General features: G+C 42.0%; 1 protein-coding gene across 5 annotated transcripts in view; it reads left to right on the top strand.

The window, feature by feature from the left end:
• UNK (unk zinc finger) overlaps window positions 1-22,949 on the top strand; it is a 45,503-nt gene that overhangs the window by 8,469 nt on the left and 14,085 nt on the right. For 3 of the 5 annotated variants that reach the window (XM_065647892.1, XM_065647891.1, XM_065647889.1), the window contains exons 2-10: window positions 9,921-10,130; window positions 11,816-11,992; window positions 12,385-12,515; window positions 12,644-12,779; window positions 14,345-14,462; window positions 15,483-15,567; window positions 17,374-17,516; window positions 18,820-18,867; window positions 19,762-19,962. In XM_065647892.1, the coding sequence (XP_065503964.1) occupies window positions 9,921-10,130; window positions 11,816-11,992; window positions 12,385-12,515; window positions 12,644-12,779; window positions 14,345-14,462; window positions 15,483-15,567; window positions 17,374-17,516; window positions 18,820-18,867; window positions 19,762-19,962 (1,249 nt within the window). The remainder of the gene's footprint in view (window positions 1-9,920; window positions 10,131-11,815; window positions 11,993-12,384; window positions 12,516-12,643; window positions 12,780-14,344; window positions 14,463-15,482; window positions 15,568-17,373; window positions 17,517-18,819; window positions 18,868-19,761; window positions 19,963-22,949) is intronic. The other 2 variants (XM_065647890.1, XM_065647893.1) reach the window with 2 other exon arrangements.

Below are 22,949 nucleotides of genomic sequence, written 5' to 3'. Positions count from 1 at the left end.
GAGGCCTCTTGGCATGGTCAGGAGGAGGAAGGGTACTGTGCTCCATTTCTGAAGCACCTTTCGTGAAACAAGATGTTGAAGGTTAACTGCCTAAAAATGCTCATAAAAATCTGTCACTGAAACCCTGAGCTATGTAATGGCTTGTATGGAAATAATATTGCTCTGAATTAGCCTTTACGAATTCTTGCATGTGGGATGTTTTGTTTTAGGGAACTAGCAGGGTGAGTAACACAAGTTTTAAAACAGCCCAGCCCAGTTCCCTGCCTTCACTGGTGTTTCTCCAGTTGCTAGCCCTGGTAGGCTTTGTTAGTGACTGAACTGATAGAAGTACAACGTGGAAAAACTCTACTGGAAGCTGGAACTTTAATTTTTACAGCACAGGATACCAGTGGATTATTCAGACCTTGATTCACTGTAGTCTAATGCAGCAAACCTGATGCGTGTTAACTCCATTTGAACTCGGCCTTTCCGCAGACTCTCCCCGTGTCTGAGGCTGCAGACATTAACGCTTGGATAAAGCAGCATCATCTATCTCATCCAGTTAATAGGAAATTTATCTGGATATGAGCTGAATAAATGACCATATCAGCCAACTCTGTGGATGGATGTTTTCGCAGAGTAATTAGTAATAAAATATTTAACTGCTCATATTTAAGCACATGTTGATATACCGTGCTGACAATAAAATTGGGTATAAACCTTCAACAGTGTACAGCTGTCTGGATGCAGTCAGCTCCTATATTTTCACTGAAACAGTTAGGCTCAACCCACATGTTATTAAAAAATAATTATTTTAATATGATCCTGTTTTCATAGACTCAGCACTTACACAGGTGCTGTGGGGAAGCATTAATGACAACTAAATAGTTTGTGGAGCAGAAACCAAGCCACAGAGTGCTAAGGGTTGTCTCGGTTGGGGGTGATCCGTGTTCGACACAGGGAGGTAGGTTTGCTTTAGGTGCAGCCGTGGTGTTTACATGAACTAGCAGTGTCAAATTGAAAATATGACATTTAAACTTGGAAAAAAAAATAGGCTGTGTTTTTGAAACATTATATGAACTAAATGCTTAGTTAATTTTGAGGTCATGTCAAGTAATACATATTCATGGCCAACTAATTTGGGAAAAAAGAGGTCAGACTCAAGGAAATGTAGACTCAGGACTTTATGCAGAGTTTTGGATCTTGCTGAATGGCTTTTAAGGAACCATCTCTGAAATGTAGTGCAGTTAAATGTTTGCATATGCCCATCCTTGGATTGCTTTAATGAAAAAGGTGAAAGCTCTCTGTAAACAAACATTTGGTTTTTTTAAAAAAGGATTTTATTGGTATGACTAGGTCTTATACATTCTATGGCCCGCTGATGCAACAAGTTTACGCTTTTTAAAGAGAGTATATTGCCAAAAAAATGACTCGAATTGTTTTATTCATTGGGTTTGAATGACACAACTTGATGTACGCCAAGCCAAAGGGATGCACAGCTCGAGGGAGGGCTGAACAAGCTGCTCTTTCCCAACACCTGCAGACTGTAACGCAGCTGTAAGGCAGAGGAGCTTCTGTCTTGCCTGTTATGGAGCTAACTCGGGGTTGAAAGCCTCGATTTCCCCCCCCCCCCCACCTTTGTCAAGACAGAGCGTTGGTGAGCTACTTAATTACAACATGGTATTTATCTCAAAACAAAGCCATTTTTGCTCTAACTGTGGAAACCAAACAGTGTTTTGCCTGAAACTGGTGCAAGGCCGTCTCCCTGTGCTGGGCTGGCTCCAGGCTGGACTGGCTCTGGTTTTTCTTGGTTTTTCAGTGTAGACAAGACACAACTGTTTGTGTCTGACATTTTTCTTTTCATTGAAAAATGTACTGATCATTTCTGGTAGTTGCCAACACATGTTATTTTTAGTATGGACTTTTGGAGTCACTCAGTTAAAGTTCTTATCTATAAAGTATGTGTAGTATATAGTTCTTTGCTCACAGTTGAGTTGAATTACTTGCATTGTTGTCCAGCTCATGATCTGCTCTTAAATCTAAAAATAGAGTTACAGTAGCGATCAGGTTACTGTTGAATATGACTATTGTACTTGTTGGTGTGTTATCCTTGGTTTTCTGTAATCTAGCAGTTTGTGTTTTAGCTTCTGCAGTACACGTTATCCTTTAGCATTTATTTGGAAGAGTCCAGCTCTACTTGCTAAATTGATCAGATGCCTAGAAAAAGGAAAACTTTTGAGTGCTGCCTGCCTATTTCTGTAGTGAAAAGTGGGGGATCCAGTAAGTCTGCCATGGGCTATGGGTGTGAGCTGTTGTCTTTTTGATCACTAAGGTACACAATGAGTTAGATGAACTCAAAAAAACCCAACAAACCTTCACAACCAAACAAGCCCGGCTCCATGCATCTGTAATAAGTCTCTCCAACTCTCACTTTCTTTATTTGCCCTTAGACTGACATTATTGTCAAGCTCTAATGGAGAAGTGGAAATCTAACAGCTTTAAAATCACACAGTGCTGTCTGCTGTGTGACCTTTTTCCAGTTGATGGTTCAATTTATTTAGGTGATAAAGAAAACACTGAGGCATGTGAAGTCTGTCTTCCTGACACATGTGAGCTTACTGAAACTTTTTCCTCATCCTTTTCTCCTTCCCCACAGTCAGCCTTTTGTTTTTATAAGTGATCCATATATTTTTTTTCTTTGAGGTTTAAACGCTTTTTAATCTTTTCAAGGTTTACAAAACGGCACCTGGCTGTTGAGGGTATGGAAAGGCAAATAGACTGATAGTTATTGAGATGTCGGAGAGAGAGATGTTTGTATTTTGTGTCAAGTGACACATGGCATATGCGAAAACCTTGGTGTGTGAAGTTTTAGGGTTTGGTCAGGTCTGTGAAGTTATTTAGAAAAATACCGTTAAATATGGAAAATGGGGAAATATCCAGTAGTGGTGAGCCACGGTAACTGATGAAGATTACTGGTAAAACCTGGTCAGAACTTTCCCTGAAATCATGATGAAGACCTTCAGGATTGCTGCTGAAGGTGTTTGTGGCTGATATTCAGCCGTGATTCGTGTGAGGCTCTGTTTCAATATCAGATTACATCTCCCTGTGAGTAAAAATGGTTTATTGAAACAGACTTGTCCGAACTACTGCTCTATTAGAAGGATGCTGAACGTCTTCTTGCTGAGGTTTAGGCAGGTTATATACCAGGCTGCTGGTAGTCTGCAGCTGTCACTGAGGGATTTGGTTGCTTTGTGCCCACCCCTGGCAACAAGGAATTACAACTCCTATGAAGTTCAATTGTTTCACTTTTTTTCTCCCAAATCCCAAGAAATCTTGAGAGTCAAAGGCTACTTTCCCTGTCAGGAATCTTATTTTGCATTGAAATGGCAGCGTTTTGTAAGACACTCTGGGAATGCTGGTATCAAACCCTTTCTGCGAAAAGGTTTGGACTCCGTGGTGACTGGAAGGAATAAAAGCCCCAAGGTAGGCAACCTGCTGATCTCCTCGCTGCACCAAGGGATTTCTTAAAAAGCCAAGCATTCTAGTAGCCGTGGTGATTTGCCAAGAGATGTGTAAGGGTGTTATAGGGAATTATCAGTGCAGAGAAATTGAATAGCTGTTCTAGAATATCCATTCTGGACTGGTTATTTTGGAATGACACTATTCTTTAAATTCCCATTTTTTTTCATCTTACTCTGGAATACCTTCTTTGCCCTAAGAGCGAAAATTCCTGAGCAATGTCAGAGCTGCGTATCATGGGTTTTCTCTGTCAGTAATGATATGTTAAATGCAAGGTGCATTAGGAGGATTTTTATTGAGTATCCCGTTGGAGTAGAGTAGATTCTGTCATGCACCACTGACTCATTTCAGTTGGAATACCACAGTTCAGTAAAAGAAAATAATTGAGTCGTGGGTTTCTTACTTAAAGTGTGTCTGATATCATCTTTTGCAATAAAATTTTATGAGGGTGAAATGAATGTAGAATGCTGATTAAATATGGGCAGCTCTTTTCCTCTTGTGTTGGGGTGGCTCTTTGAGTTTCAGAAGAAAGTAGCAGTTTTGGAAGTATTTTCAATAGATAAGCATTATTGAATTAGCAACATCTATATCTACGGTTAGATGTTTTCTCTTGGGTTTTGCAATGCTGTCTGCTTTGCAGGCAGTCTGTTGGCTAAGCACACCCTGGTTTACTTCAGATAATTTTATCTGTGGTAGCTCAAACCACTAATTTGAACTTTAAAGCTAAGCTGGTGATTTTTTAAAAATATTTAATTTTTTTGTCTAAACTGAATTAGGAAAACTTTCTCCAGCCTGCTGTCTGGACAGATTGGTACCAATAGGAGCTTCCAGCAAAGGAAAGCTGGTGAACAGCTGAGAGCACTGACCTCTGTCATTCAGACTGCAATATTCAGGAAGGATATTTTTCTACAAGTAAGGTGAACAGGGACCACCTGAAACTTTACAAAGAGGTCTACAGCCTCATGCAGTCCTGTCTGAAACAGCAGGACATGACTGATACAAAAGTGCCAGCAAATGTCCCCAGTATTCCCATGTGCTTTTGCGCTGATGAAATCGTATCTTTGCCAGTGCAATCCTCTGCTGAGAGGACTAAAATGAATTGTAGTGGCAGAAAAGCGTTTTCTTTCCGATATCTGAAATCTTATCAGGAACTTGAGCCTTGATTTAGAAAAACAAAACAAAAACAAAAAAGCCCCCGCACAACCAACCAGTGGATTTCTTTAGATTTGCTTCTGTGTGCTCTTTTGGATGGTGGCTAGTAGTAAGAATCTTTATACAGCCCTGAACTAGTAATTCCCGATATTAGTGCTAATAATAAAGTGAAGTGTCCACACCAGGCTGGACTTTACAGAAATGACCAGAGCCTGTGCTGTTTGAGCGTGACCTGGGCTACCTTCTCTGGCTTACTTTCTTGGAGCCCCTCTGACAGCAGCCAGTGCTTTGAGCGTGGACCTACTCGCTTGTGTAAAAGATGCCCATAATTTACACTGGTCTAACACCAGATAAACAGCACTGGTACCAGTCACTAAGGGTGCTGGAGCATAGTTTCATGGATGTAAACGCACACCCACATGTATGTGAAATGTAGATGATAGTGATGTTAGATCTCACTACTATCCTACATTTACAGACAGTGTCTTAGTCTGGATTAGCCAAACAATTATCTAATGGTTTTCTCCCTGGTGTTGTACTGCTGCAGAAAGTTCAGATCTTGTTTATGAGCCTCTGCGCTCTTTTGGGGCCCAAAAGGAATTTTGGCAGAAAGCAGATTGACTGGGAAGAGTAAGGAGGGCTGCAAAGGAGAGGAGCCCATGTAAAGATTTCAAATACCACAGGGAGTGTTGGAAGCAAAGAAGGGCCCAGCTTTGCGTTATGGGAGCAACAAGGGTTTGGAAGAGTTGGTTTTAATCCTTTTGTTTCCATGCTCCTCAGTCTTGGTTCTCTCGCCAGTCTTCCTGGTCTGTCTGTTACAAAGCAGAGACTTCTCTCTCAGCATCAGTGTGCATCTTCCAGTGGTTTCAAGGAGCTGTGGGTAAGGCTTTTAATGAAGAATTAGGAGCTCAGCTGTCTTCGTGCATTGCCAGCACATTTTCCTGGTTTGAGCTCATGCTGCTGCATGTGTGAGTTATGTCAAGGTTGGCAGGAAGTTTGCAGCCCTGGAATGCGGTTTGGACGCAGGTATCCTCCCGGACGGAGCCGCTTGAGCGCACCGGGTGCGAGCAGAGCCAAACCAGTAAAGCTGCAGCAAAGCAAGAGATCTCTGCAACAGGCAATGAATGTCACCAGGACAAGGCTGCAATTGTTGAGTTTAAAAACAAAGCTTCCAGGTTCGAGTTTCTTGGTTTCCTTTTTTTTTTTTTTTTTTTTTTTTGTGGCGGTGGTATTTGGAAGTACAATTTTTTTCTTTCCCTCCCACCCCATACATCTCTCTTCCTGCAGGTCCCAGAGCAAGTTGCTGTTTTCCTTCAGGGCAGAGGGGGAACCAGCTGCAATTACTGGCTGCAGATGTCAACACTTGCTGCCCTGCCCTGGAAAGTCCAGCTGCTACTGGCAATTAAAGACACTTAGCAGTTCCCCCCCCAGTGTAAATTCTCACAGAGAGTAGTTACTGCCCATTCCCACATCCCACCCTCGAGGAAGTGGAATTTCAGTGGTGTAGCATTGGGGTTTTTTCTAACACACTGCATCTCCTGTTGGTCTCTGAGAGTTCCCAAAGCCAGTCTAAGAACCTCTCGTCTTCCTAGCAAAAGCAGCTTTCATTTCCAGTAGCATCCATCCTGTTCGGCAGCAAGTTCAGTTCAGCCTGGGGACTTTGATCTCCATTGTTCTGGCCCATCTCGTCCTATTTGTTTAGAATTGCATTTGTCTTTGTTTAGTAGGACTTACAAATGGTAACATTTCCTCCAGGAATTTGGGTGTTGATGTAGTATCAGAAGACGACCGTGCTACGTGCTTTCTGCTTTTTTGAAAATTATATGGGTTTGAAAATATGACATATGCACGCATACAGAAGAAGTTGCATGTAAAGTAGACCAACATAGAAGTGATGAGTTTCACGTTTTTGTTCTTTTGTTTAAAAATATAAATACAGAAGTATCTCTTATATAAAATAGGGGTAATAATTCTTCTGCTCCTCACGTGGGGGCTGTAGAGTTTCCTGAAATCTCTAGAGAAGACTTGAGAAATGCAAGTTATTGCTGGATTTCCCCTTCCTGTACAGACACAGCACTTGGCTGACACCCTGTGAAATGTGTACCAGTTATCAACGTGTTTTCAGTTTCAAGGGTCATTCAAAAATTCCTTTTCTCAGCTGTTTGGGGAGAAAATTTATAGAGACCATTGATACCAGAAGAATCTGTCATGACAGTGTTTTCTGTGTTTCTGTTTAGAGCCTTTGCAAAGAGGCTCTATTAATAGTTTTCTGCTTTGTGAGCCATCACATTGTGGTGCTATGGTCTGTGTATCCTCTCCATGCTCCCAAAACACACGTGGTTTAGATGTCTTTCCTATATTTTAATACAGAGTGGCTGGTTGCATGGTCAATGTTCTCCCAGAGGAGCCAAAACTCACTTCACGGATCAAGAAAATAAAGGTCTATAAGGCAATTTACCATTCAGGCTATTATGGAGGAGGGTGATTTAAAATGTCGTAGTGGCTTGAAAAAAAAGAAAAACCCAGAGCAGTGATTGAAAGGCTTGAAATGACTGAGTTACCGCGACAACTCCTTTTCCTCTGTTGGATCTGTTGCAGAGGTGATCACGCACAGTTCATGTGTTGTGCAGAGCTCAACAGTACCTGTTTGCAGGACTGGCTTTGAAATTAAGAGTAAGAGATCATTTATTTAATAGACAGCATTAAAGAATGAGTTTCTGATGAAGCAAGTTAGGTGTTAAACACTTTTCAGGTGAACCATTTACTTATGTAATTATCTCTCATTTACATTATAATAAATGTTTCTCCAGGGAGTTTAGCCAATCATGAAATGCAATTAATTTTCAAATGTTCTTCAGCAACAATTGATACTCCAGAGACTGAGCCCCTTAGTCAGTGTGTACATTTTTAAACTCTCCTGCTAAAGGGAAGCAGTTTCAGTTTGGTTGATCACGCAGTCGTTAAATTTTAGGGTTTTTAAGAGTGTTTCATACATGCCTATCACTACAAGTCTGGAGTGCTGGGCTTCATACCGAGGTTGTGCAGGTCTGGTATCTCCCCTTAGTCTCCAGAGCATTGAAGAGGTTCAGGATGCTGTTCTTCAAATTAAGCCCAGGACTCACTTCACTGAAAATAGAGTTTAAATGCACTTGATTTCTGTTGCTGACTCTGATTGCTGTATGATGCTGGCCAGAACACATACTCAGCTGTTTTGCAGTTTCTCCATATGTAAAATGGGAGTAACAAAACCTCATGTGTCTAAGGTGTACGTCGAGATGTATTGGTGGAAGAGACTGGTTGGTGACTGCGTAGGATCTCTGGACAGCAGTCTTCAGTATCATGCTGCTTAAGTTTACTTAATTCACTTTCTAACATGGATGTTATTGAAGTCACTTTTGCTCTAAGTCTTATTAGTGAGCTGATAAGATAAAATAATCTGTGGAATTCCACCTTTTACAGCTGTACTTGGTCCAACAGCTTAGAAGGCTTTTCAAGCATGGATTAATTTTATTACAGCGTTCAATTTTCAGGTGAATTGCTGCTGTGGTTGGAGTAAGGATCTCTGTTTAAGTGGAGCCGGCTTTTTAAAAGCGAAAAGGAACAAAGTGATGTTTGTAGCCCTCACCTACCCCAAACAGACCCATTTCTGCATACTGGCTCAGTTTTTTCTTGGGCCGCAATGCAGATCCTGTTCCAGGCAGGCTGGGTTGCGGTGGACAGATGGGTTTGGGTTGAAAAGGGCTTATAGCCGCTGCAGAGACTCTCCAGCCCTAAGCAGTTGCCGATCCAAAGCGGTGGAACCTGCAAGTCTCACATATTTGGAGGCTGAAGAGGAGGAAGGGGTTTTTTCCTTTTGTGCTTGCAAAATCCAATGTAGGAAAGTCCTTGCCCGTGATAGTCTCTCTTTATAGCAAACAAATAAAACAGCTTTGGTTGAATTTGTGCGTTTTCCTGAGGCTCTCTCTTCAGCCAGGGTTAAAGAGGAAAGCAAACTTTATTTACTAACGTTCCTTTCAGAATGAATCTCACATGATGATATTAAATGCATCTTTGGGCATCAGACGTCTTTCCATTTATTTAGAAACATGATAGAAAGACTGACTGATATGGGAATGAATGCTTGACAAATTCCTGTACTCCCTTTTGTTGCCTTGGCATACGTATGCAGCTCAGAATTAGTCCGTATCTGTTATATCACCCTGTTGCTTTCAGCAGAATACCAGCACTTTTATTTTGACCGACAAATTTTGTTACTTGCTGTTTAAACTGACCTCTAAATGTTCGATAGCAGAATGCGACGTGTTGTGGGATGCAGTTACCCCGCATCTGCTTGCTCTGGGCCACCTGTGGTCATCTTGGAGGTGTCTCTGAGACCGAACCCCCAATTTAGGTCTGAGTTACTCGAGCTGTTGATGTGCTCCCTATAAATACAGGGCAGCTAGTGGGTTTCGGGCAGTGTGGATTTTGTAAGCACCTACACGCAGATCACAGTCAGATCATTATGTTGACCTAAACCATTTTGTAATCCTCTACAATCTGGGTTTAGAGACTGTTATTAGTGTCACAAATAAAAGCTTGTGACTTCTTTAGTTCTTGAGATAAAACACACATCCTTTCAGAGAATTACATATTAAAAATAAAGCAACATAAACATGTAGGAGTTGAAGATAGTTATTGCACTTTTCAAGACTGAGTCCTGAATTCACAAGATTGCAAGAGAGAAATTGATTAATTTTATTTTCATAGTCAACCGCATGCTGAAGGAGAAGCTGAGTTAAACCAGGAGGACAAAGCATGGAAGAAAGTCTTTTAAAATGTCTTTTTATCTCAGTAACCTGAAGCTTTAAACGTAGCTACAAGGAAGTGTATTTTGGTTTTGTTTTGTTTTTTAAACTGAATGTATATCTTCCAGGAAGGAAATCTCCTTTTGCCTAGATAGGTCTCAGATTTAGAGATAGAAAGGTGCTTAAGAGTTCTATTTTCTAAGCTCGTGAAAAGCGTCTTCAAAATGATACAAAAGGCACCATAGAAAGTGATTTCTGCTACCGTTAGCATTCATAACTGGCCTGGTAACTTTTATCTTCCCATTGCAGACAAGCAGCAGCTTCCAGCCTCCATTTTTGAGAGGAAAAGCAGGGCAGGGTGTGGGAAGGACAGCAGGCATCTCTGTGATGGATGCAGCTCGGTTTGGCCTGGACTCTGCAGAGTGATTAGATATTGCCTCTGACCAGCAGCCTGGTCCTAATCTGCTGTGGGATTTCTGCCTGCAGGTACCTGAAGGAGTTCCGCACGGAGCAGTGCCCTCTTTTCGTGCAGCACAAGTGCACTCAGCACCGGCCCTACACTTGCTTCCACTGGCACTTTGTCAATCAGCGTCGTCGCAGATCTATCCGCCGCCGGGATGGTACATTTAACTACAGCCCTGACATTTACTGTACCAAGTATGACGAGACCACAGGAATCTGCCCAGAAGGAGATGAGTAAGTAAAGACTGCACCCTGCTTTTCAGGCATTAGGCTTTTGGGATCAGTCCAGGTGATGATTCCAGCCAGTTCTTGTAGAGATGAGGCAAGTCAACAGTAAAGCAGCTTTGTAACGTACATAACATGAGAAGAGATGTAAAAACTGTAATAGCAACCCGAGTGCTCCTGGCCTGAGATGATACTAAGGGTGACTTAGATGGGAATTCAGCTCTTGCATTGTTCACTGTCCTCACGAGCCTCGGCATCTTCAGCAAAACCAGCTCGCTGACAGACAGGCTCAGAAAGACTCTGACTGTCAAATGATACCTGTTGCTCACTAGCAGGGTAGCTTAGTTTTTCCACAGATTGAAGAAAGAGGGGGAGCTTTGTTTTCCCCCTGAATTATCTATCCCCAGCTTTTTAAATTGTAATGGTTACTTTCCAGTTTATTTTGTCTTCCTGAACTTTTAAGAAGCCAGTAGGGAAATGACAGGTACCCAGAATAAGGCAACATGAGGATGTGAGTGTGTTTTATCGGGTCTTCTCTCTCTGCGACTGCGGTAAGTTTAACTGGAGCAGAGTTGCAAGTGTTTCTGCTGTACGTGTGGCAGACTCTGGCAATTAGAGGGTTAACCCAGTAATAGAACTTTAGCCACCTGACAGATATGGAAGAATAAATAGTGTAGCCAAACTGTGGTCAAATATAGGGAGTGTTTTACAGAGTTGCTGTAGAAAGATGGAATTTCAGTTCCCTTTCATGGTGCCACAATAAACACACAGAAAAATGCTATTTATCAAGAAAACAGTTTTGTTTTGTTTTGGTTTTTTTTACCTGATTAGGTAAAGATCTTTTGGCTATGGCAGAATGGAATAATCTCAGCCTGAGGCCTTGGTTTCAATACTTTCTTCCTTGTTAGAAGAGAACTAGAAGGGACTGGAAATAGGATATTTGGGGGCTTTGGCTTCAAGATCACTCGTTCATATCTGGCTTGAACTCAGCGAATGAAAACTGTTGCCATCTTGGAACTCTTTGCTGATTTTTAGCTCGATGCTGCAATATCTAAGCTTTACCTATTCCCTCTTGTTGTGGTGTTGTGTTTTTGGTGGGGGTTTTTTGTGGTTTGGTGTGTGGTTTTGTTTTGTTTTGTTTTAAATTTTCTCAGTGTAGATTGTTCTTTTTCTGCCTAAGAGGAGAAACAAACAATCAGTTAAAATGGTAGTATTGTAATTCTCCTTTCTTGTCCTGTGGTCTGCATAAAGGATGCGTCTGGCTATAGATAGACTGTTGCAGCCCTGTAGGAGCACATCAGCAGGAAACAGTAACAGCACAAAGTCTAGATGGGCTGCTGAGGAAATGGTATGTGCCATGTGATGTCCCTTCAATCATAGCTAGTATATCAGAATGCCTTGACAATGTCCTTGCTCTTTTCCAGATCCCTGACAGTCACTAGACTGGAATAATAAGCTGCTGCTGGTTTAATAATCCCATTGTCTCTTTGGGAGGAAAACCATTACATACTGTGTGGTGACAGTTTTGGGGGTTCTGTGAAGCATTTGAAAGCAAAGTATGAGAGAAGGGGCAGAGTTAACAAAGCTGTTGTCAACTGCAGCATCCTGTATTGGCAATGTATCTTCTGGTAGTGTTGAGTCCATCACCTGTGTGACAAAACTTAGGCTGTTCTTCCCCTCCTTCTGTACCTCAGGTGTCCCTTCTTGCATAGAACTACTGGAGACACAGAGAGGAGGTATCACTTGCGCTACTACAAAACTGGAATCTGCATTCATGAGACAGACTCCAAGGGAAACTGCACAAAGAATGGCGTCCACTGTGCATTTGCTCATGGGCCCCATGACCTACGCTCTCCAGTGTATGACATCAGGTTGGTAGAGGCTGGGCCTCTGTAAGAAAAGGGTAATTTCTGGACTCTTATTGAAGGACAGTACTACTTCAATGTGAAATCCTTAGTGTTAGACTGATGATGATGTATCTCTTCCTAATAAGGCAAATCTACAAAATCTTCAGGGAGGATACTAAAAACGGGGGAAGGGAGCACACTTTAAACTAGTTGTGCTGTGGTTTGGAGTTCGGAGGGAATGAAGAACACGTATTGCAGTTGCTGTTCAACTGAAGACATTCTGAGAAAAAAAAATGCATGAATGAAGTACACCCACTTAGGAATTGTTACCGCGTTCCTGTGTGTCAGTTTTTATACACATTTATCTGTCTCTTCATCTGCTCAGTCTGTATGTTCATTTAACTCTGTCCATGAAGGGAGCTTCAGGCAATGGAGGCTTTGCAGAATGGCCAGACGACATCAGAAGGTGGCATAGAGGGTCAGTCTGCAGTCGCTGCTAGCCATGCTATGATTGAGAAAATACTCAGTGAGGAGCCCAGGTGGCAAGGTGAGTGTCACTTAGGGTCTGTGGGGGCTGGGAAGTCTGCTGTTTGTGAAGTACATGCTCCCATCAAACTTCTGTACAATAAATGCAGGTCGTGGTCATCTCCCAGTAACTGGTTGCTTCTTTTGCAGATACAACATATGTATTGGGCAATTACAAGACAGAGCAATGTAAGAAACCGCCCCGTCTCTGTCGCCAGGGTTATGCATGTCCCTACTACCACAATAGCAAAGACAGAAGAAGAAGCCCAAGGAAACACAAATACAGGTACCGGGGTCCTGGTATTCTATTTCCCATCTGAGTGGCGAGGTGTAGGAGAAATCTGTAATGAAGGATCTGGGATTTTGTCCAGTTGATAGTTTTTTAGTGTGTCTCCAAGGCCTGTACTGACAGATGTGATGGACTGTTATTTCTGCCTAGGAGACAGGGTAACTAAAGGAGTTTTGCTCTATATAGGAACCACTATCTCTAATAAATGACTGTTGCTAAATCATGTTACAACTCTGGGTTTATGGCAAACAGAAACTGTGTCTGGCTTCCCCTTACTGTTTAGACTCCTGCATTAGAAAGCAATGCAAGAAAAAAGAAAAGAAAACAAAATAAAGTTTTAATCCCCATCTAGAAACAAAATCCCACAGCAGTGTTTTCCTGGTAAAGGGTTCAGAATAATCAAGCTGCTTGTTGTGTGTGCCTGGTGATGGGGATCATGAGGCGATGTGGCCAGCGCTGTAGCTGGACATGCATGCCTAACCAACTAAAGACTGTGCTTGAGGCACCAGGGTGTTCTTGTCACTCAGCTGTTGCTGGATTTTTCAGCATGCCGCATCTCCCTGAACACATTTCATCCAAGTTATAGGCCCTCATTTCCTCCAACACAGCAGAGCTTTTGTTGTGGTCTCAGTGGGGCTTTTCCTTAGTTCCTTTTTTTAAAAAAAAACGTAAGAGCAGACCAGAAAGCCAGGAGAGAAAATATCATGGGGGTTCTCGCTTCCCTTCCCTGCCCCTAACATTCACAGAAATTTTTGAATTGGCACTGAAATAATGTATTTTAAAAATTAAATAAATAAAAATCAAAGGAACGTTAATCCCAATGCCTCCAGGAGAAACAGAAACGCTAAGCCAGTCTTCAGGCTGCAGACTTGTGCTTTCTGCCCCTGCCTGGGCCCTTTGGGAAGGGAAGAGGCTTCTCCACTCATTTCTGTTGGTTTCCCCACCCCCAGCTGATGTGGCTGCCTTTCATGCAGGCATCTGCTGCTGCTATCTGCTTCCCTCTGCCGTTGTTTGAGGGAATGGTTAAGAGCATAAAGAGTGGTGGAAGTAGGTCACGGCAAAAATTCAGAACTGGGAAAAAGAACTGTTCCTGACTGGGAGAAAGAAAATGCACTTGCCTTTTCCCCACTGATCTGACTCAGCCTCTTTTCCACATGGTCACACTATAACCCTGGAAACATACCGCTGTAAGGGTATTATGTGTTTTAGGATTAGCCAATTAACTTATTAGCTTTCTATGAACATACAGTTCCAAAACAGAAACCAGACCCAGCATCTCTGACACTAATCATATCAACTGCTAATATCGTTAAGTTATGTTGGTTCAGGTTGCATTATTTTAGATGGAAAGCTAAAGCTAAGCCACGTTTCTTTCATTGGGAAATTGGAAGAGGGAGAAGAAGATGCAAGAGAAGCAGGGTGGGGGCTGGGAAAGCAGCAGCCAGCCAAATAGATTGTACAGCTGAAGGTGGGCAGCTGAATCTGCCCTCCTGATAGAAGAAAGCAAAGCTCAAAGCACATTTGTGGGTCTGATGCCTTCTTCTGCTACCTTATTTACACAGGTCTTCGCCGTGTCCCAGTGTGAAACATGGAGACGAGTGGGGAGATCCCAGTAAGTGTGAAAATGGAGACTCATGCCAATACTGCCACACTCGCACAGAACAGCAGTTCCATCCAGAGGTATAGTAGCCTGCTTGGTCCGTTTGGTAGCTGACTAGGAAAGCAAAAGCATTCCAGGCTTATGAAGTACGCTAGTGTGCCAGCTGGGAGAGTGTGCGGGCTGCTTGTGGTGTGGTCCTGGGATACAGAAAAACTGCATGCTGGAAGTCAGCTGAAATTCAGCTGCTTGCCAGGGGTGCCTTTTCATTAGGTAGACCATATGGGAGGAGGTAAGAAAAGGGGGAAGACTGAAGTGTAACAGCAGCCTTATGTATGGGGTCCTTCTGAAAGCATGGTGTGGGTTTGCAGGTGAGCATACAGCATCTGTTTCCTTGAGGAGGAATTCTTGGTTGATGACAATTGCACTAAACCATAGATACCCACGAACTGGTGCTAAAAGCCACAAAGCTCTTAGTTGTGAGCATGTCCAGAGCATTCCAGTATCTTTACAGAAAGTGTAATTAAGACCTTGTCCTAGTCTGCTTCATGTTACAGTGCTGGAAAGCTTTGTTGGGCCACTGTTGGCAAAGTAACCATTGTCACCACCTGTCAAACTGGGGGAAAGGGGAATAGTGCATTTCCCACGATCGTTGTCAACGGTCTGTTATTTTCCTTGCAAACCCGTGGCTATAGCTTTCTGTGGTGTCATCTGCCAACTGTTTCCTACCTTTTACTGTCTGTAATATCACTGGAGCTCCCAGTGAGACTGGAGGGACTTTATGGAAATGGTGACCTTTGGGTGAGCTGATGTGTGATGGGTTGATCTTTGGGTGAGCTTAGCTGTGATGGGCATACTTTGGTGTTTCTGTAACTACAGCGGGTTTTCCTTTCTTTGAAGCAAAGTACTGAAATGGTCACCCTGAACTCTGACCTTTGTGCCTTTTATCTGTGTTTCTATCTTGCTGTTCAGTCTCTTCATAGTACTTTTGTACCTGGGCTGCTGGTCACTGTTTTTTCCTGTTCATGTCTTTTTTTTTTTTTTTTTTCCTGTTTTTTTTTTTTTTTTGGTTGTTGTTGTTGTGGTTTTTCTCCCATCCTTAGATCTACAAATCCACCAAGTGCAATGACATGCAGCAGTCTGGCAGCTGTCCCCGAGGACCCTTCTGTGCCTTTGCACATGTAGAACGTACGTGGGCTACTTCTCTGTATTTCATAGATATTTGAGCTATGGACAACTTCTGGCCAAAATAATTTAAAATATAGGACCACTAAACTGGAGCTTCTGTGAAGGATTTTCAAAACCAGAATATTAACTTTGATAATTCTTCTAAAAGCATGCTAGTGTGGGAGGTGTTGGCAGAGCTGAAGGCACTACGTGGTCTGTGGGACTCATCTGTCACTGAACTGTGACTTGAAGTGTCTCCCTCTGTTTCTTGTCAGTTCTCTGTATGTCAGTTTAGCAGGACTGGAACAGAGAGAGCTGTTCCTCTTTTGTACATGGATGAACTACCTAGCTAAGTTTCGAAGTGTTTTAAAAAGCTGAGGATAAAATTGCTGCTTACAGATAATGTATTGATCCATTTTAAAAACTAAATACTATTTTACTATTTATTTTTACTTAAAGTTTAAATCTTTAAGTCAGGATGGAGAAGGAAAATATGCAGCTTTTTTGTCTGCTTTTCCTCAAATCCTCTTTTTTTTCTCTAGCTCCCTGATTTATAGGGCATTATTTCAATCCTCATCATCTGTAAGCTAGTGATGCTGTTTTGGTTGTGGGAGTTTTGTATTTAGGTGGGTACTAACATTCACAGATAAATGGCTAGCTCCTGGTCCTATGGCTCAGTTTCTGTGCTCCAGTCTTACAGTTGAATTTGCAGCAATTAGAGCAGGTTACTCAGAAGTCAATAGATTAGCTCTGATACTGACTCACTACATGGCCTTGAGCAAATCTCTTTGTTATTTGGTTATCTTTTGTAAATGGTGGAATTCGTAATTGCTGCCTTTGTCAAGGAATGGTGAGAGTAAATTCCCTACAGGTTATGCAGTTCCTTTTATAGGAAGCCTTGTTGACAAGCAGTAATTACAGCTGGGGCTGTGAGCTGTGATGGTCCAAAACACAGTCATGCAGCTGCACAGTATGATCCAGCAAGCTTAAGAGAGAATGAAATCTTGATAAAGGAACAGCGTTCAGCAAACTCCCTTGTGTATAGCATAGTATTTTTCTTCAGGAGATGCCTTATTTCTAACAAGATTACTGCACTTGATACTATAGTACTTTAAAGACAGAGTAACACTCTGTGGCACTTAGGTTATTTCTCGTGCTGTCTTATGGAATAGTATCTTTTAGCCCTTTTTTAGCAAGGTGAACACTGAGGGCCTAGTTTCGTTAAAATAACAGGAATCCATTTATTGTATCTGCTCTTAGCAGATGATTATTAGCAAGAAATGTGTTGAAACGAGTACTTCATAGGGATTGCAATACAGGCATAGTATCAGTTATATAGTTTTTGTAAAGATGCTGAGTTGTGTTAGATGTAAATACTGCTAGTCTACAGCATCTCTACTTTACCTTCCAAATCAATGACACTTTCTTTTTGTGTATGTATATTACTTTTTTTGATAATGGTTTGTACAGAGCACAGATGGAAACTTACCTCTGAGCTAATTATAATGCACGCATCAACTTTGTGTTGTAGGAAGCTCTGCTTAGTTCAAGACAGCTGAATGAATAACACTCAATTCATGCAGGGAAGATATTTTGCAGCAGCCTTAATGGACTAAAGAGCAGCACAGGGTACAACTTATGACAGTAATAGTGTAAGGAATTTTAGTTAAGTAGTAACCATTTGCCTGATTTCTATACTTATAAATAGAAGCTTGTGGAATATTTCTTCTCTCAAGAATATCTAGGTATTCTGGTTCCTAAATGTCTTGTGCTCCATTGCAATTGTACAGCTTCTAGTAACGTTCCATGTGCTTTTATTTGTTTCAGAGCCTGTACTCAATGAAGATTTACAGCAATCTTCGGCTGTGTCTAGCCCGACACAGACAGGCCCTGTGATGTACATGCCGTCAGCAGCTGGTGATTCTGTTCCGGTCAGCCCTTCTAGTCCACATGCCCCAGACCTTAGCAATGTATGTAGCACTGTGGGAAACCTTGTCCATATTTTATAAATCTGGGTTTCTCTGAGTCATTGTACTACTTTCTCTCAAGAAGAGAAATCTCAAGTATCCAAAAGCCCAAAGGTGATGACATTTTTCTTTCAGATCTCAGCTGCAGACTTTTTAGAGGGATCTATTTGTTTGGAACGCACAGTTCAGTGGCTTTAGTATTGTCCTCTCACCTATAAAATTTCTAAGCCTTCCTTTCTGTGCAAAGTTTGTTGATGTATTTTCAGGAAAGTGGAATACATCCGCACATAAAGTCCAACTCCTTCCTGCCTGGAGGTACATATTTGGCTTGGTTTCCAAGTACTCTAATTAAAGGCTGTGAGCCAATAACGTCTAAAGCACATAACTACAATTGAGTTTGTTTACATATGTAATCTCAGAGGCTTAGCCTGTGCATATTGTGTGTTGCATTATAGGATATCCTTGATTCCCTCCCCCTCCTACTTTTGGAACGAGCTAAACTCTGGAATAAGGTTAAGTAATGCCCCAGATTGTTAGTGTTACTGTATTTTAGCTGTATGTACAAGAAGGGAGTTCTTTAAATGCTGAACAGATACACACAGTCATATTAGAAGCCCATGGAATGCTAAACTTCTTCATTTTTGCTGAGTTTCTTTTGTTGTTGTTCCTTAAGTCTTTCCTGTTTGCACTGCTGTTGATAAGATGTGTAGCCTTTTCAAATAGTTCGTTGGGGTTTTGAGAAGGTAAAATGACATGAGTTTAACTCATTTGAAACTGGGCGGAATGAGGTGAACCCATTTAGGACCTCTGTTTTATCTTATTATCCCTCTTTGAAAAGAGACACTGATAGTTTGATTTAGTAGTACTAAACTCATCCTAACAGTCCACAGTTCTCCAGAATTTGATTGCAGCTAGACTTGAATCAAAACTCTGACCTTAATATTTTCTCTCATTAAATAACACTGTGGAAAGCAGTAAAAAGCAAAACCCCTTCATCTTTTGAATGTGTCATCTAAATTCTCTGAAAACTGCAATGAAATTGAAGATATCTTCCACTTAATAGACCGTTTAGGTCTTTTCTGTCCCAAGCTCTTAGTCTTTTAAACAGTCTTTCCTAATCCTTGGGTATATGCCAAATGGCAACACGTCTTTCTATGACTTCATCACTCCACAGGGCATCTGCATGTAGCTTGCAAACAAATATGGCTTTTCTGGTGAGCATGTTACATGATGAATTAATCAGAGAAAAAGGTCCCTCTAGCAGCCAGCCTCACATGGCCTGTTCTGTTTTGTATTTGTACTGTAGGTGTGGAATAAATCAGGAACTCTGCCAACTAGCCCCACCTCCACCACAGTGAGTAGTATCTTTGTGACTGTAGGGAAGCATGGACAGCAGAATGTCTGTATAAAAATAAAATCAAAACATTGTAGGATGCTCCTTCTTTCTGGTGCCAGCCCGGACTGTGCCACATTTGGATCTGTGGTAGCAGTAGCTATCTAAATGTTGTCTGAAGCACAGTCATGCTTGCCAGTGCAGGCAAATTATTTCTTGTCCCAGAGAAATGGGATACCTGCATTGATCCAGGTAGGCGCTTTCTCCAAAACTCATCTCAATCTCCTTTGCTGCTGTCTGTGGCTTCATCTACAGTGCAAAACTAGCTTTGTTGCATGTGGTTGTGATCCCTGGTTATAGTCCAAAGAAAGGGACTGTTGGAAATCCTTGGGTTTTTTAATGCAGCTGTTGATACTTGGCTTGTGCCCGCATTAAAACTTTCAGATTTCCAACTGGAAAGCAAAAGATACAGTATTACACGTAGCTCGGATGTGCGTGGTTCTTCTGACTGCCATAGCACCTTTTCAGGTTTCACAGTAGTACTCAGAGTGCAGACAGGATCCCCTGTAGCCTAAGGAAAGGAAAGAGAGTTTTGGTCAGGTTTCGAAACTTGATCAGTCACATCTGAGGCCTCAACAAGAATAAATGTCACTAGAGCTGTAGGTTGGTTTTTATAAGACTGCACTGCAGTATGAAGTAACGACAATAAAACCATAATTGTGGGACTGTATAAATCCAGTATCTACTGGAGCTTTTTCCTGGTTTTCAGTTACTGTTTACTGGAAGCTCGTATGCTTGTGTTGACTGTCAGTATAATCGATGCACAACCAGTGATATGAATAAGTTCATCTGTGGGATGCCTCTTCGAGTCGTTGCTGCTGGCTGTATTTTCCTGACACTTGTTCCTTCTATTAGATTCTTTGTAGGAACAGCAGTCTCGGAAGCCCATCTAATATATGTGGGTCTCCTCCTGGCGCCATTGGAAAGCCACACAGCTTGGAGACCATTGGTTTTCCTCCAGACTCAGTAACAGCAGCCGGCAGCTACAAGAAAGCACCAGGGTTTGAGCGAGAAGATCAGGTGGGGGCCGAGTATTTGAAGAGTTTCAAATGCCAGGTTAGTAGGGAATATTGGCTGGAAGAGTTGGGGGGATGAGAAAGAATGAGAAATTGCTCAGTCTAGCTTGAATGTATTTTTCTTTTTCAAGGAACACAAATGAGAAAGCGCTATTCTCATTAGCAGTTCTCGGATCTCTGCTGTTGCTTTCAGCCTCCCTTCCAGTCTCTTCCATCTTGCATCTGTTCTTGTCTGCCTAGCTGCCATCACACACTCAGTTTGTAGAAGTCAAGCTGCTGCTTGTTTTCCTAATCCCTCACAATTTCTGTCCTGTGGTGACCCTGGGTAGCTTCCCACATATCACTTCTTGCTCTTTCTTTTTCCATATTTAGGTCCTTGCCAAGAGTTGCTGTTTCTTTTGCTGTATTGTCTCATGGAAACTCATCCTTCCTTCTCTGTTCTCACTCTGAACTCTTACCTTGATCTCCGTGACTTGGTTTGTCTTCTGTTTTCACCATTCATTTCTGGGGTGTATTGAAAATGTCACGTTGGTTGTCTCTTGCTTCTCTGGCTGCATCGTTCTGATCCTTGCCTCTCTCCTGTGGCTTCTGTATTAGATTTGAATTCCTCATCCTCATTTGAAGAGCCCTCTGCAATCTTACCCAACCCATATGTCTGATGACATTCCCTCTTAACCCTTTTGGATATCCCAGACTTGCCTTGCTGCTTCCTCAGTCTTCTCCTTCTTGGTGTCATGCCTTATTCAGCCTAGAACAGTCTCTTCCATCTCTTCTGCCACACATTAGTTTTTCCACAGTCAGCTTCTTGTTGTGAATTTCCTTTCTTGATACTACAATTAATAGTTTCTCTGCACCATCCCTTCCATGTCAGCTGAGGCCAACCCAGAGCCTGGGTCTCAGATTTTTTTTTTCACTGGGTTTGTAAATGTTAGAGAACAACATCTCGATTTAGGGGAAGGAATAGCTACTTTTCTGAGGAAGCAAAAATATGTCTTACAAGTTCTTTAATAAATAAATAAATGTAAAGGAATAGAAATACCTGGTCTGTGTTGCTTGAAAACAGAGGTGACAAGAAATGCTGCTTTCAACCTGGCTACGTTTAAACTCTTTGTAATATTAAAGAAGCTAGCCTTAATAAGCTCATACTGCTGTATCAGTGTTGCACTTCTGTGAGAAAACAGTGGAAATAGCCTGTCCAGACTAGGTCTTGCGTAAAGTAGTTGGATTTAGAAGCAGACTCTGTGGGATTTGTTTTATTTATTTTTGCAACTTTGGGAAAATATGACCAAACTTTGCAGTAGGACTAGTCTTGAACACTGTTTAGCCTAATTAAAATGATCTAGTGACAAATACAGATTAAGCTACATGCACGTGTGCTTTCTTATAAATGCTTCCATTGTCTTGCTTAGCGTCGATGTGGCTTAGGAAATTGCAAATTGATGCAACACGTCTTTGGGGGTAAAGAGCAGACCATGCTGTGATCCTGGCACTTCTTGCAGGCACAGCGGCTTTTGGCAGTTGTTTAGAAACAAAAGAAAAAAACATGTAGTCGTTCTCTGTTGCCTGTGCTGCAAAGGAGGAGAGAACCCAAAGCCAAAGGACTGAGAGAACCCCTGTCTCCTGCCAGCAGAGGCAAGGTGCCAGGGAGGCCCTGCTCTGGAGAAAATGGGCAGCAAGCCGAAGCCAAGGAGAAAGGGGATGGAGCATGAATAGGACTTTTAAAACGAGGGCCAGATGATGAGCGTTTGTGTCTGAAGTCCAGGCTGTGCTACAAAGATACTGTATTCAGGTAGCTTCTTACTCATGTGACTTTAATTAAGCAAAAACCTGTGTTAAATAACTGGAAAAAATAGATATTAAAATATAGGAAGAAGTAATCACAGTTGCCTTATGCTAGACTTCTACAGACAAAATTAGGTGTCTCAAAAGTGTCCTGATTTAATTTTCTTGTAATCTATAATTACTTACTTTTGAAAATCCTCTGTAATTCCCTTCGGCTGCAGTGGGCATCAGAGATTCTCATATACCCTGTAAATTAGACCAATAATTAGCCATTTAACTTTGTTCACTTGTTTTTGAAAAGTTAAGAGACACCTTGGCTCAACTCTGCAATAGTCTCGTCGTTTTTCCTCTGTAGAATGAGAACAAATAGCTTCTATCTTATTAGAATGAAAAATGCACCTTCTGTGTTAATAGGTTCCACATAGTTTGTGGTAAGGCTGAGCCAGCGGTTAAAGCTAAAAATACTTTTCCTGAGTCCCAAAAGATTTAGCAAGCTGGAAAACTGCTGGCTGCACTGGAGGGACTTAAATGCCATGACCAGGGGATGTTCCCAAGTCCTGACACACAGCACAGTAGGTTTGTTCCATTCTGGTCAGAAAATGCTTAGTTTCACTCATAATTTATGTCCCGTTTTCTTCCCTGCCTGCAACAGAGTGAATTGCAGAATTTCGGGCTGCCCTTTGAATTTCTGGCTTGATGTACGCCCTTTTTAATGTTATTCAGAGCTGGAGGAGACTGGCTTAGTGGTGACAGTCTTTTTGCTCTGGTTTTCACTGGTGTTACTTGAATTCAAGACAGTGGGAATTGCGACTATCTTAGAAGTGTGTTCACTTTTTCTCCTTCTTAAAGGAAAAAAAAAAACCAACAAAACCCTTCCAGTAAGACTTAACAGTGGCAGAGCCAGCCAGCCCCATTGGCAGGAAGCCTCTCGGTGGGAGGGTGCGTGGCTGTGTATGTGGCTTCGCTGTAGCTGCTCACGGCTGTTGATAGCACATTTTGTGTTCAGATGAGTGTCAAACAGGGTAGGGATGTGTTGGATAATCTAGCAGGCGTGTTATCAGACGCACACAGATGCGCTAACGTAACGCATCTATTGCACACAAAGGAAAACAAGCCTGTGATTGGTTCAGTGGGAGTTTTGCTGCATGTAAACGCGCTGTATGTTGTTCAGGCAAGTGTGAGAGGATGGTGCCCACCGCAGAAGGATCTTTGCATCCATATTTCAACTGCCTGTTTGCCAGACTT

This window comes from Caloenas nicobarica, chromosome 18 (assembly GCF_036013445.1).
Source record: "Caloenas nicobarica isolate bCalNic1 chromosome 18, bCalNic1.hap1, whole genome shotgun sequence".
NCBI classification, from domain to species: Eukaryota; Metazoa; Chordata; class Aves; order Columbiformes; family Columbidae; genus Caloenas; species Caloenas nicobarica.
This window is presented reverse-complemented; position numbering and strand designations above follow the sequence as displayed.